The following is a 14,099-nucleotide window of genomic DNA, read 5'->3' as shown; positions in this document are numbered from 1 at the left end:
ATGGTTTGAAGTCAGGGCAGGCAAATAGTTGGTGAGACCCTATCTCGAAAATATCCAACACAGGAGTCTTTGTTCCCATTTCCTGTGTGGAGAATAGGAAATGTTTCTCTCTTTTTCTCCCCTACCCCTTGTCTATACTTTATCCTGCTATACTAAAATAAATTCTTACTAGAAAAAAAAATATCCAACACAAAACAGGGCTATCAGAGTGGTTCAAGTGGTAAAGTGCCTGCCTAGCAAGTGTGAGGCCCTGAGTTCAAACCCCAGTTAAAAAAAAGATCTCCCTCCTCAGACCACAGACCCTTTTATTGCCTTACCTTAGTGTTTTCATACTTCTCGGAGGAGGGATGATAAGGTGGAAAGGACCAGCTATACGGAGAGTCATCACTATGATTGGAAGATATACCTTGAAGAAGGGAAAACCAAAAAGCTGTTAAATAAAACATGAAGGGTTTTTCAATGCCCCACTCTCCAAAATTAAAACTTTGTATATAACTGTTAAAGTGGAATCTCTCTTCTTTGGTTCCCAGTTTCCTAATCTATAAAAGCAGGAGCTCAGGCCAGATGATGAGATATTTCCAGGAAGGCCAACTTTCTAGGTTGCCATTTGAGTAATGAGTATCTGAATTCTCAGTTCCTAAGCCTTAAGCATCTGTGCTAGGTCTGTAGAAAGGACTCCTCACAAGGAAGATCAGCCAGCCTGGTAGAGCAATGAAGCTCCTTAGAGTCCAAGCTGGAGACTTTCACTCACCCTAAGGAGGCAGCAGAGGCAACACAATGAGGCTCAGTGCCAATCATGTATTAGATGAGTGAGCCAGGACTCAAACCCGTATTTTCAGACTCCAAGATTAAGTGCTCAGTTGTGAAGTAGAAACCTACCCCAAAGCTTAGTAGATTACAATCTAGCTGGGAAGACAAAATAACAGCAGATAAAACCAAAGAAAGACTGTCAACTGTCAATAGTGCAAAAGTATGCTAATAAAAATGTTAATAAACAGAGTACCAAAGTGGCTTGTAAACAGGGGATCCCTAAGACCTGACATGGGTCAGGTAAGGGTTGGCAGGGAGAGCGTTTAGGGGTGAGGCCTGAGAAGAATCTGAAAGGAAGACTATCTTTAGGGGTTATCCAGGAGGAACAGAGAGGACACTGCAGGAGAACCGAGGGAGGAAGAGTATCCCCCGCACAGTGGCATGTTGGGGCTCTTCATCCAAAAGAGATGGGACTGAAAGACAGGGGGAAGGCCCATGGACACAGTAAGCATGGTGGGAAGAGCACACAGGAGGCCAACAGACCTGGTCACATCCTGACCCTGACCCTTACCACCAGTGCAGGCTTGAGCAAGCTATTGACCTGAGTGAGCCTCAATTTCCTTCTCAGAAAATGATAATGATGACAAAAAAAAAACCCACTTTGTTTGCTATTGAGAGGATTAAATGAGAGGCCAGCACAGTAAATGGCATGTTCCTGACACTCAGTAGAGGCTACTGTCATCCTTGAGCAGGCCTAAACCTGACAGCAAAAGTTCTTGAGAACAGACCTAGTTGAAAAATGCTTCCCCAAGGATTACAGGCAAAGCTTTGTTTTCTACTTAGGACACCACTCTCAGATCTTAGTTCCCAAATCTGTCATGAGAAGGAAGTCAAACAACAGCACACAGGCCTTGTTTGGTCTCCCTAAAGTGCAATCTCTGTTTCCTCTTCTGTTCAAAACTATCACTTCCCTCCAGCTGCCCTCCAGCCACAAGGGGTGTTGTGATGTTAATACCAAACTGCAGGAAGTTCAAGTGATAATGGGCTTTGAGCTCAGCAATGATTCCTGATACATTTACCTTCAAAACAGGGCCTGGTATAGCCCAACTGAATGCTGTTGAGCCTGCCAGCATAAGCAGTGTGCAAAGCACTACTGAAACCTTTCAAGTTGTCACATTTGATGATAAATGCTACTGTCCCTATGGAGCTCTTGTTTTCAACACATCTTCATGCTCATGAACTATCCAAATTAACTGGTTGGAAGTCAAGACATCTATAGCTACAGCTTCCCAGAGAAGGTATTTAAGGCTCGAAGAGGAGAAACAATTAACCCAAAGTCAGCCACACAGCTAAGAAGTGGCAACGCTGAAACTAGAACCCAGGTGCCCATGATCCTGGTGCGCCTGCCCATCAACAGTGCACTTTGGTTCCAGAGATGTTCATGTCAATGAAAACTAAAACAACTTGGACTAAATACAGGTAAAACACCAAGGCAAAACCCCACTGAACAATGAACAGACACTAAAACAATGAAGGACAGGAATGTAAAACAGGTCATGTTAAGGGGAGGGTGATAGTGGGAGGGAGAAGGTAAATGAAGAGGGTAAAGGAGGTTGAATATGATTGAGGTACTTTCTATACATGTATGAATATGGAACACTGAAACCTGTTGTCTTTTCAAGAAGGGGAATAGGGTATAAGGGAGAATAATGGAGAGGATGACCAATCTGGGGTACATAATATGTATATATGGAAATGTCACAACATTATATGTACAACTAGCATATACTAATAAAAACTTTTTTAAAAAAATGGTATGTCAGAGTTGGGCATGATGGAGCATATCTGTGATCCCAGCACTTGGGAAGCTGAGGCAGGAGGATGGTTATATAGTATAAACTTGGTTATATAGTAAAACCCTATCCAACAGCAAAGAAGATTAAGAATGGTATGTGAGACTACTATGTTGTAATTAAAAATTACTTTTTATGAAGAGTAATATTATGGGAAGGGCAGGAAGGTAAAACAGGCCTTTTCTGGGGGTGGGACCAGTGGGAGGGGGGTGGGCATAAGGAAAGGGTGAATGAGGGTGAATATGGTGGATGTATTTTGTATCTATATATAGAAATAGAAGAATGAAACCTGTTGAAATTGTTCTAAGGGGGGAGGGGGAAGAGGGACAATGAGGGAGATGGTAAATATATAAGTGCGTATGCAAATATAACAATGTATCCCCCTGTGCAACTATCATATGCTAATAAATTTTTAAAAATAAAAAAGACTAATGTTATGGGAAAATGTTGTTTAAAATAACATTTTAACATTTATAAAATTATAAATACAACATAACCTCAAACCAGAAAAAGAATAGGCGCAAACAGGGGAAACATCTCCTTGGGATGATGACATTACAGGTGACATTCCTTTTGTTTTGTTTTTTGTTTTGGGGGTTTTTGTTTGTCGGTGGGATTTGGGGTTTGAACTCAGGGCTCTGCACTTGCAAAGCAAGTACTCTATGACTTGAGCCACACCTCCAGTCCATATTGCTCTGGTTATTTTGGAGATGGGGGTCTCCTGAACAATTTGCCTAGGTTGGCCTCAAACCAGAGTCTTCTGGATCTCAGCCTCCCAAGTAGCCAGGATTAGATTACAGGCATGAGCCAGCTATGCCCAGCCTGACTTACATTCTTTATATTTTCCTGTCTTTCCATTTTTGTCATATAATCATGTAATAGTTCTATGAATTAAAAAAAAGCTTTTATCTATGCTTCAAAATTGTCGTTTTGCTAGTAAAAACAGCCAATTTATCAGGCAGTGTTCAAGGTCAGCTTACAAGCCCTGGGTACCAGCTTATACTCCTCTTTTTGAGGCTATTCACAGAATGGGTGGCATCCCTTTCGCTGAGCAACAAGTCCACAAAGTCCAATCTGGCCACATACAAGATCCTAAAATGTGCTTACCCCAATCCCACCTTTACAGACAGGGATGCTAAAGGGCGAGGGTCATGCCCAGAGCTCAATTCACACCCAACAATGCCACCTCCCCAGCCAGTGCCCTTTCACCCAAGGAGCCAAAGGAGTCCCACAGCACTACCTTCCAAAAGGAAGCCAAACTCTGCCCTTTCTTGGCTTTTGGTGAAAACATGAAGCCAAACTGAGAAGTGGTTTTTCTAGAAAGGCAGCCATGAACAGGGAGGCATTTAGCCAACCAGAAGAGGACTCTGCAAAGCCAGCCTTAACCCAGCAGGGATTCCCACACTCAGGCAGGGAAGCAAAGAACCCAGACTTTGGGCACGAAGCAGTACCAGGGTGAAAGACTTTCCCAACCGACATGGTCATGTAGCCATTCTCCTTGAAGTACTGGGGGATAGTGGAGAAGTTTCCCGCATGCACCCTCCAATAGGAGTTGAAGTCATACAGGCGAGTAGTGTCAGGCCTCCGTCCAGTGAGGAAGGACACACGACTCGGGGCACACACTGCTTGCTGTTAGGGAGAAGCAGAGGTCAACGTCATCACAGCAAAACATGTCTGCCAGCTCTAAGGTAACCAAGCAACCTCCCCAGGTCCTCGGCAACAGCCTAGCAGCTGAGTCATGCAGATCTCAGAGCCAACCAGTAGAATGTGGGCCTCACCCAGGTGCCAGAGATTGCATCTTCCTGGCAGGAGAAGACAGCAATCAGCCCCCTCAAAACTGCAGATGCTTGTGTTCTGTGTTGGCACCCCCAAGTGCCCAGAGAGGGTGATGTTCTTGGGGGTAGCCCCAAGAGGTGCCTCAGGGAGACCAGCCACCATGTCTGGCTGGCTTGCTCTCACCCACAACTCACTAGGCAGACCTGTGGGTGGCATTCTGAGCACCAGCCAGTTTCCCTTCCTGGGAGAAAGTTGAAAAGGGTTGGCTTGAGCATGTCAGGAACAAGGCATGAACTCTATCTAAAGAGGGCCAGCCTTGAAAGCACAAGCTTCCTTGTGTGTGGACCATGGGTGTGCTTGTCTACCTTTTCCCAGACTACGCTTCCCTCTTTCAAGGAGGTGAATAGTCAGCACCACCTAACAGTAGCTGAAGGGTCCCCAACTATATATGTGCACGAGGAGGTACACACCCATGTCTACAGGTCCCGGGACATACCTGGGAAAAGGCATTCTGGAAGAGGAGGCTGTGGGATGCCAGCTGGTCGATGTTTGGGGATTTCACTAGCTTTTCCCCATAACAGCCCAGGGAGGGGCGCAGGTCATCCACGATTATGAGAAGAACGTTCAGAGTATCTGCACAGGAAGGAGGGGCTTGGTGAAGGTACCTGCAATAACAATGAAATTTCCCCTCCCTAGGGTACTGAAAGGCCCCATACTGGTCCCTGCTCCTTAACAGTCCAACCAGGACTGTGCATGAGTCCTGGGTGGGCAGTAGTAGACTTTAGCCACTGCCTCAAGCCTGGATTGGGGGGGGGCAGGATTTCAGAGAAAGAGAAAGAAATGGAAGAATGGAGGAAAGGAAAGATGAACTCAGGAAGAAAGATGGATAAAGAGGAAGGAAGGACAGTTGGGTGAAGTAAAGATAGAGGAAGAAAATAAGGGAAAGATGAATGGAAACAGGGAAAGGAGAAGGGAAAGTTGGAGAAAGGGAGGGAAGGCAAGTGGAAGAATAGACTGATAACAGATGGAAAGAGTGAGAGAAAAAAAAAGATGAACTGATACGAGGGATAAAGTGAGAAAAAAGTACGGAGGGAGAGATGGAGGGGTGGTATGATTGCTGGAGGGAGGATGGATGGAGGCATGAACAGATGAAGGAAAGTATGGAGGGTAGGAGGAGTGAAAATGAGCAGGAGGAAAGATGACTGGAAAGAAGGATGGATGGAAGAAGAAATCATAGGCGGAAGGGAGCTAGGCAAGAGTGGATGTAGGCAGGGAAGGAGAGAAGAATGGAGGGGAGCAGGAGGGAGAAGGGCCAGCAATCTGCGCAAGGGTGCAGGCGGCACCTGTGGCGGAGTTGGCCTGAGCTGCGGTTTCTAAGGCTGCGCAGACGGAGCACAGGACCAGGCTAAGCCAGAGGAGGAGCCAACCCGGCGGCGGCATTTCTGTTCCGGTGGCCGCAGAGGACAGCGATGACAGACTGCAGCGGGAAGGCTAGGCAGCAGCTGCCGCCTCCACAGCCACTGTGTTTGGAACCAAGGAAGATTGCACTCTTAAAATCGCCACCAGCCCACAGGCCCAGGCGCTGGCTGGAATGCGAGTGCGCCTGCGCCCCTCCTCTCCCCGCCCCTTTAGGGGCGTGGCCCGACAGCTTGCTTGGCCAGTATAAGCATTGGGCCAAGTGGGCGGGGCTGCAGACTGAGAGCAGAGCTGAAGCTGCAGTTTTCCAGACTTTTCAGACCAACTGACCCTGGCGCACTATCCTCTGTAGAGAGCTGCTGTTAAGAAGGCTCAGAGTACAGTTCAATGATAGAAATCATGCCTAGCATGTGTGAAGCCGTGGATTCAATCCCAGCACCGAAGAAAAAAAAAACTGTGGGAGTCTTTGTAGATTTTTTGAAGGTTTTGATCCTCAACTACTGCTCTTAACTAAGTTTCCCACCCCTTTGCCTTTGCTCTGCTATACCTTTCACTTGAAAGCCTTGCCTTTCCCTCATTGCATATAAATGTCACACTTTTCCTTGCACCCCAGTTCAGATACCATTCTCCTTCAGTGATGGTCTTTGAGATCCCCCCCATCCTCCATCTAAAAAAACACCCTTTCCTTTTCTTTTGTTCAACAAATACTTACTAAGTGCTGCAAATAAATATATACCAGGCACTGTTAGCAGTAAAGTCCCTGCCCAGTGAAGCTTAGAATTAGAAAAAATGAACATGTAAAAATGTCAGTGGGCATACTTGGTCCACAGAAAATAAAGCAGGGATTGAGGGTGCTTGTTGCTTTCTATGAGGTGGATTGGTAGAGACTATCTAGTAAATTGCTGGTTGAACAAAAATTTGAAGGAAAGAAGCATGCCCCACTAATGTCGGCAAGAAAGGTGCTCCAAGCAAGGGGAGCAGCAATTGAGAAGGTGCTTGATACTGTTAAAGGATGGCACAAATCACTGGTGCTGGTGCAGGAAAAGGAGGTAGGGAGAGGGGATAGGAAATTGGAGGAGTGAGGGTCAAACTCCTGTGGCAACAACCATTCACTGTCCACCTTGGGTTGTAAGCCAAGAAGGACACTGTGTCTCCTTCTACCAAAATGGGACCTTCTGGAAACCTGTGCCCTCCATCTCTGATTCACCCTAACCCCCAATAAGACAACCTAATACAATGTTGGACAGACTGATGACTTTTACATTCATGAATGCAGAAATAGCAGAAATAATAAGATTATTACTGGGGGCTTCCTATACGCCAGGCAACATGCTAAACTAAAGCAGTAGTTCATTTGCTCTTCATAGCAACAGTGTGCTAAATGCTACTAACATTCCCATTTTGTGGTTCTAGAAATTCAAATTCAGAAAGGCTAAATCACCCAGCCAGGAAACAGAGGACAATGGTGTCTCTCCAAGGGGGGGGGGTGGCTGCCTCTTCAGAAGTTAGACAGAGTATGACCATCATGTGTGACCCGCTGCCATTGCTGCTACTTCCTTAGGCACCAGCACCAGGGCAGTTCACCGGAGGCTGGCAAGTATCCTGGGAAGGGCAGCCTCTGTCTGCACTCCTTAGGCCATAGAATACCAAGTCCCTCAGGGTGGGCCAGCCCCAGCCAAAGGCCTAAACCGCCAGGCCTCAGGCACCTCAGTTTATCTCATCATCCTGACACTTGCCCTGCACTAATGGCTACCCAGCACCTTGCTCTTTCCCTCCCAAAATGATGGCCTTACTAGTTTAGGAAACTGAATGTGATATCAATAAGAACTCCAGAGGATGTTTGGAAAGTGTGCTCTTTTACCTGTATTTTCTCTCTTTGTCATCCATAAAACTTTCTCATAACAATAGGTACTGCCTATGAGCCTGTGAACTAAGGTCTCGATTATATCATCCTTGTCCTTATGAAAAAGGCATTAATAAAGAAATAATAACTTAATAAACCCTATGGTTGACTAAAGAAGGAATGAGGCACAAGTCACATACAGTTCCTGCTTCTAAAAATGTCTGCAGTTCTTTGGTAGACTCATTTCAAGCTGGCACACAACAGCTTCCTAAGCACCCACCCATCCAGGTTTAAAGTGGAAGAAATAGACAAGGAATAAGAACATCTAAACGATTCCTTTTCCCTCAATCTTTTCTCTGATTATGGCCAGGGTTCAACTGAGGACAGAGACATAGCTGAGACTTAACAATCAGAGAGACTTGAAAGACAAAAATGCAGAAATGTATGGAGATGATGATACAGAAGAAATTGAAAGCTAACGCTAAGGCTTCCAGTTTAAAGAACACAAAGGAGCCCAAATTGCCTTTAGACACCCTAGCCTTGATTGATTCCCACAATCAAAAGGCCAAAACTGATACATTTTCCAAGTACCTAAACATTCATTTCAACAGACAAGAATGTGAAATGCCCTCCTAAATATCAGCTGCATTCACACAGTAGCTTCATTTCATTGAACATTTTTAAGGGAGCAGCCTTACTAAAAAATAAAATATTTAGCTAAAAGCATCAAAACGTCAGGTCTCTATAAAGATTTGTACCCCTTTATAGCTCAATGCCAAATCTCAGTAAGATTTTAATTTATACAAACAAATATTAAATAAATTTCTGAATTGATTATTGGTTCCCTTCTAGTTCAAATTAATAAGCCCAATGCATGCCCTTACTATCCCTTGTTGTGGGTTGAATTCATCAAAATGCTGACAGTAAAAAAAAAAGAGTTAAGAATGCAAGAACTTTGTTATGCCTTTGGGAGAAACACTTATGGAAGGGAAGGGAAGGGAGGGAAGCAAGATTGGACAGAAGGATCAGTCAAATTATGATACAGGCCTTGGCTGACCCCATGGGAAATATGAAGCTAGACTAACCCTTCAGTGTTGTCCTGTGTTAGGCTAAGATGACCAAATATTTGTACATCACTTTGATAAAACATTAAGTATGGCTACCCTAGAAAGACATCTAATTTGGGCAAGGAGGCTCTCTGCAACTAAGGTGACTTTTGAAGTTTGTTTTCTCATAGTCCTTCCAGCAACTGAGGCCAAAAAAAGCTTTCATTGAAGGGAGGGGGGTGTCAAGGTGGCACATCTGTGTTCGTCACATTTTTTCCTACCTTTAAAATAATCACAAAGGAACAGAAATAGCACAATATGACAGCAAGAAAGAATGAGAGATGATGCTCAAAATCATTATTTATTAGGGAAAACGCTAGGATGGCTATAAATAATTGAAAATGACAAATGTTGGTGAAGATATGGAGAAATTGGAACTCTCATACATTGATGTTGGGAATCTAAAAGGACTCAGCTACTGTGGGAAAGTTTTGCAGTTCCTCAAAAAGTTAAACATAGCCAGGCACCAGTGGCTCACATCTATAATACTAGCTACTCAGGAGGCAGAGATCAGGAGAATCGCAGTTCAAAGCCAGCCTGGGCAAATAGTTCATGAAACCCTATCTCAAAAATACCCAACACAAAAAAGGGTTAGCAGAGTGGCCCAAGTGGTAGAGCAACTGCCTACCAAGCATGTAAACCCCATCCATCAAAATAAAATTAAGTTAAACACAGAATTACCATATGACCTAGCAATTCCACTCTTAGTATATACCCCAAAGAACTGAAAACAAGTACCCCCCAAAAAACATACATACATACATACATACATACATTCATAGCAGCACTATTAATAACAGCCAAACAGTAGAAGAATACATATGTACATCAATGGTTAAAAAAACAAATTGTGATACAGACATACAATGGAATATTATTCATCCATAAAAAGGAATGAAATGCTGATACATGCTACAACATGAATGAATTTTGAAAACATCATACTAATTGAAAGTAGCCACACATAAAAGGTCACATGTTTTATGACTACATTTATGTAAAATATTCATAATAGGTATATCTATAGAGAATACAAATTGGTAGTTTGCAGGGTCTGGGAGAGAGAGAAGGGGAGAAACTTATTAAAGGGTATAGGATTTCCTTTGGGGTGATGAAAGTATTTTGGAACTAAAAGGTGTTAGTGGTTACATAACATTGTGAATGTACTGAATGAAAAGAGAACTTCAATGGGTTAAGAAGTCTACCAAATTTCTGGAAGCCAATTCAGAGTAGACTGATCAAACTACAGCCTAGAATACCTATAAAGAAGACTTAACCTAACAAGGGAAATAAAAACAGTGTAAACAAATCTCCCAATTCAGAGACAGTAGGAATCACCTAGGCAGGATTGAGAAATGGAACTTAAACCAGAGAGATTAATTGAAGGCTTCTATATAGAAGTTAATTGTCCCCAAGAGGTCCCAAAGCCACTATTCAGAGTAATAAATGTAAAAGAAAGCTCTTCACAATAGAAATTGAATAAATTGTCTGGGGGGGGGACTAGGAAAGCTGAACTGGATTTTGGAACCCTCAAAAACTCTCTAAGTCAACAGTATTAAAATACATTATTATATCTGTGCAGATAGAGGATATAAGGGTAAGTATTGAAGCTGTTGAATAATGAGGGGTAGAAAGGAAGGGGTAAGGGAGAGTAATGAAAGGGGTTGAACAGACCAAAGTAAAGTATACTCACAGTGGGGATACACTGAGAAACCCCTTTGAACATCGATTTAAATATTAATAATGAAAGACAGGACTGTAAAATAGGTACAGTGGGGGGGTACTTGGGGTGAATGAAGAAGGTAAAGAAATATGGCTGATGGGCTTCATATACATATACAAAATAGAATGATGGATCCTCTTGCACTTGCTTTAAGTGGGGTAGGGAGGGGACTGGGTATACAATGTAATGCTATTTGAAACTGTCACAATGAATCCCCCCCATACAATGAATATATCCTTATAAAAATGAAAAAAAAACTCTCTAGGTTATGACATTTTTGACATCTTAAAGCCTGCCAGTCTATGAGTCTCACCCACATACATAGAGATGCCAGTCAGCCTCAGTCTCAAGCATAATCAGACAACAATAAAAGGTCAGATATTTGAGGATGACCTCCAAGATGACAGAGTAATATAAAGAAATCAAATAGCAAAGCTGACCCAAGAGAAAGAGTTAAATAATGGGACAGAGAGCAACAATTTAAAAATTGAACAACCAAACCAGCTGGGGTGGCACATGTCTATAATCCCAGCAGCTGGGAGGCTGAGGCAGGAGGATCTAGAGTTTAAGGCCAGGCTAAGCTATGTAGCAAGTTCCAGGCCAGCTTAGGCTACATAGTAAAACATTGCCTCAAAAATATTTTAATGACTGAGCAAATAAAAATACCCTTTCTTAATACTCTCAAAAATTTCTAAAATCACATTTTAGAAAAAAAATCTATCTATAAAGTTCAATTTTCAGGTTGCTATGAAAATGTTTCAACAGAGAACATGAAAGATCACTCAGAAATTAAAACTATAGGTGTAAAATTAAATATTGGAAAAAATTGCAAAATTAATTTGAGAAGAATTTTAGGAATATTTTTAGAGCAAAAATACAGGAAAGTACAGCACCAAGTACTTACAAGTATGTGGAGTAATTCAAACTGCCATATATTGCTTGTAGGAGTGTAAATTAGTACAACCACTTTGGGAAATGTGGCAGTATTTACTAAGGCCAAAGCTGAATATTTTCCCTATGACCCAGCAATACTACTCCAATACTGATACCCAATAGTTATAAGTGTTTATGACCTCCAAAAGACATGCACAAAAACACAATAGCATTACTCATAATAGCCCCAAGCTGGAAGTAACCCAAACATCCTCAACAGCAACTTGATAAACTGTAATATAATAACAAATTACAATATAGTACAGAAAAAAACAAATAATTACTGATAAATACAATAATATAGTTGAATTCCAAAAGCATAGTGTTGACTGAAAGCTATAAATTAAAAAGTATATAGTGTACAATTACATTTATATGAATTTCTAGAACAGCAGAATGACTATAATAATATAGGCCACAATACCTTAGTGGAAGATACTGTTGGGGATGGGCCTTTGTGGAAAGTACTTGACCAGAAGGAGAATACAAGAAAGTGTTCTAACACTTGATCCAAGTAGTAGTTACATGAGTGGGAAAATATGCAAAAATTAAACACTATACCTATACATTACTGTATATACAGTATGCCTGAATAAAATATATAAAACAAAATATAGGAAACATGAAGGAAAATGTAAGAATTAGGAAACTCAACATTTTACTAAGTTATAAAAGTGGAACAGAGAAAATGGAAGGAAGAAAATTATTAAAGATATATTTGAAAAATAATTTTTAAGCTAAAGAAAAACTTATGTCAGATTGTAAAGGCCTACCAGGTACCCAGCAAAAAGAATGAAACATACTTAAGCATGTGCACAGCTTTGTGAATTTCAGAACATCGAAGATAAAAAAGATCCTAATGCTTCCAAAGATTAAAACAATTGTATAAAATTTCAGCTTGAAATTGTATATATAACCAAACTATTAAGGATAACAATAGAATACGACTTATTAATAAAGACTTTTTGAGACATACAAAAATTTAAAATCTTTCCTTCTACTCATCCGTATCTTAGGACAGAAAAGAGGATGTATTCCAACAACCCAAAGAAGTATGGAAGTATATATCATCACTACCACCACCACTAACAACAACTGGACAACAGAGATACATGAAAGAGAGAGAGAGAAGAGAAGAGAAGAGAAAAGAAATCCAAAAAAGTTCACCAACATGACAACTGTGTAGCAGGCCCAGAAAATAAGTAGTCCAGATTGAAGTAAAAGTTAGAGACTGGAAGGAAGATCTCCAGGAAATAAGAGGACTTAATTTAATAGATAGTGTAACTGAGATATTGCAAGAACCCAAGTTTAAGTTAAATATACAAAGGATCTAAAACAGAACTACAAAAAGTCTCCATCCAAATATTAAGCAGCCAGTTCAAATTGGAACAGGAATAAAATGAACTTGAAGAAAAACTGGATGGATTCTGAGAAATAGGTATAATAAGAAACTAAATGTATGAGGACTGAGGTGAAGAAGGCATATGTATTCCTTCTCCCATCTACAAAAAAAAAAAAAGTTGAACAAGAAATTCTAGGATAAACAAAAACCATAAAAGAAACTCAGAGTTTATTATGAAGCAGACTAAGATATGGTAAAATTGGGGACAAAAAGTAAAAGAAATGAAAAAGGACACTCTTACTTGAACATTCTATTTTGAGCAGCATGTAGTTCATGACCCTATAACTACAGATGGAAATGGAATCCCGTATTGTACTGTAATGAATGCCATTGCCATAATCATAATACTACCAACACAGCTTGACTTTCAACTTTCAGAATGAATCTATAACAAAGCACAGAAGACTTAATTATGGTTAAACAAGAACGGACAATGAGAAAGTACAAATACAGCTATGATGGTGCTGTGATGCACTGCTCATATCTTCCTTCAGTATTATAAACTTTATTTCCCTAGAAGCTGTAAGGTATCAACAGGCTGTGAGTAGCATAAGCTGCCAATGTAGACACTGAAGTCACCCAGGATGGTGATAGGACTCAGCGTTCCAAAGAAGCCTGTGAGCCACGTGCCTAAGTCCTCAATGAATGGGTCACTTTAGGATCATCGGAAGCTCAGGGGGTCACCCCAGGCACTTCTGCAGCTGAGCTATGTTGATCTGCTATGAAGGGAATTTTAGGACTCTGAACTTTCCAGAGCACTACCCAGCAAGGGAGCACAATTCCTTTGTTCTTGGACTTCTACTGCACCCCAACTTTTGCCCTACCTCCAGAGGCAGGAAGCAGAAAACATGGGTAAATTGGTAAATATTCTGATATCTGCCACAGTGTTAGTGTTAGGTAGCAGCAGTGAGATGCAGGAAAGACAAGACAAAATGGAGGATCAGAGGTCTGTTTTAAAAAAAATTTCCACTCAGGTTCCCCCCTTGCCTAACCCTTGACCTATTTGCTATATGGTTCATGTTAAACTAAGAATGCCCCCAGTTCCTGGTGCCACATCCATCATAGCTGACAAGGCTAAAACCCTGATGTGCCTGATTCCTGACCCAAAGATTTAATTTTATACAGGAATGTATAAGCAACAGACTTCAAGGGGGGAGGGGGACATCTGGCAGGGACTAAGTTAAAAGGGAACCTTTATGACCCTGGTACAGATGGTAAATGGATTTACAAACAATGTTTAAGAAAGGAGCCTACAAGCCACTAAAATCAGCAAAACAATTTCCAGGTCAAACCCAAT

At 41.6% G+C, this 14,099-nt stretch overlaps 1 protein-coding gene across 6 annotated transcripts in view; it reads right to left on the bottom strand.

Moving 5' to 3' along the window:
• Ids (iduronate 2-sulfatase) overlaps positions 1–14,099 on the bottom strand; it is a 59,687-nt gene that overhangs the window by 28,464 nt on the left and 17,124 nt on the right. For 5 of the 6 annotated variants that reach the window (XM_074063159.1, XM_074063160.1, XM_074063161.1 and 2 more), the window contains 3 exons: positions 4,876–5,012; positions 4,055–4,232; positions 318–406 (listed from right to left, as the gene is read on the bottom strand). In XM_074063159.1, the coding sequence (XP_073919260.1) occupies positions 318–406; positions 4,055–4,232; positions 4,876–5,012 (404 nt within the window). Of the gene's footprint in view, positions 1–317; positions 407–4,054; positions 4,233–4,875; positions 5,013–5,722; positions 5,976–14,099 lie in introns of those variants that run through there. The other variant, XM_020177325.2, reaches the window with a different exon arrangement.

Source organism: Castor canadensis, chromosome X, assembly GCF_047511655.1.
Source record: "Castor canadensis chromosome X, mCasCan1.hap1v2, whole genome shotgun sequence".
Lineage (NCBI taxonomy): Eukaryota > Metazoa > Chordata > Mammalia > Rodentia > Castoridae > Castor > Castor canadensis.
Note: the sequence above shows the minus strand (reverse complement) of the source record. Positions and strands in the feature narration are given on the sequence as shown.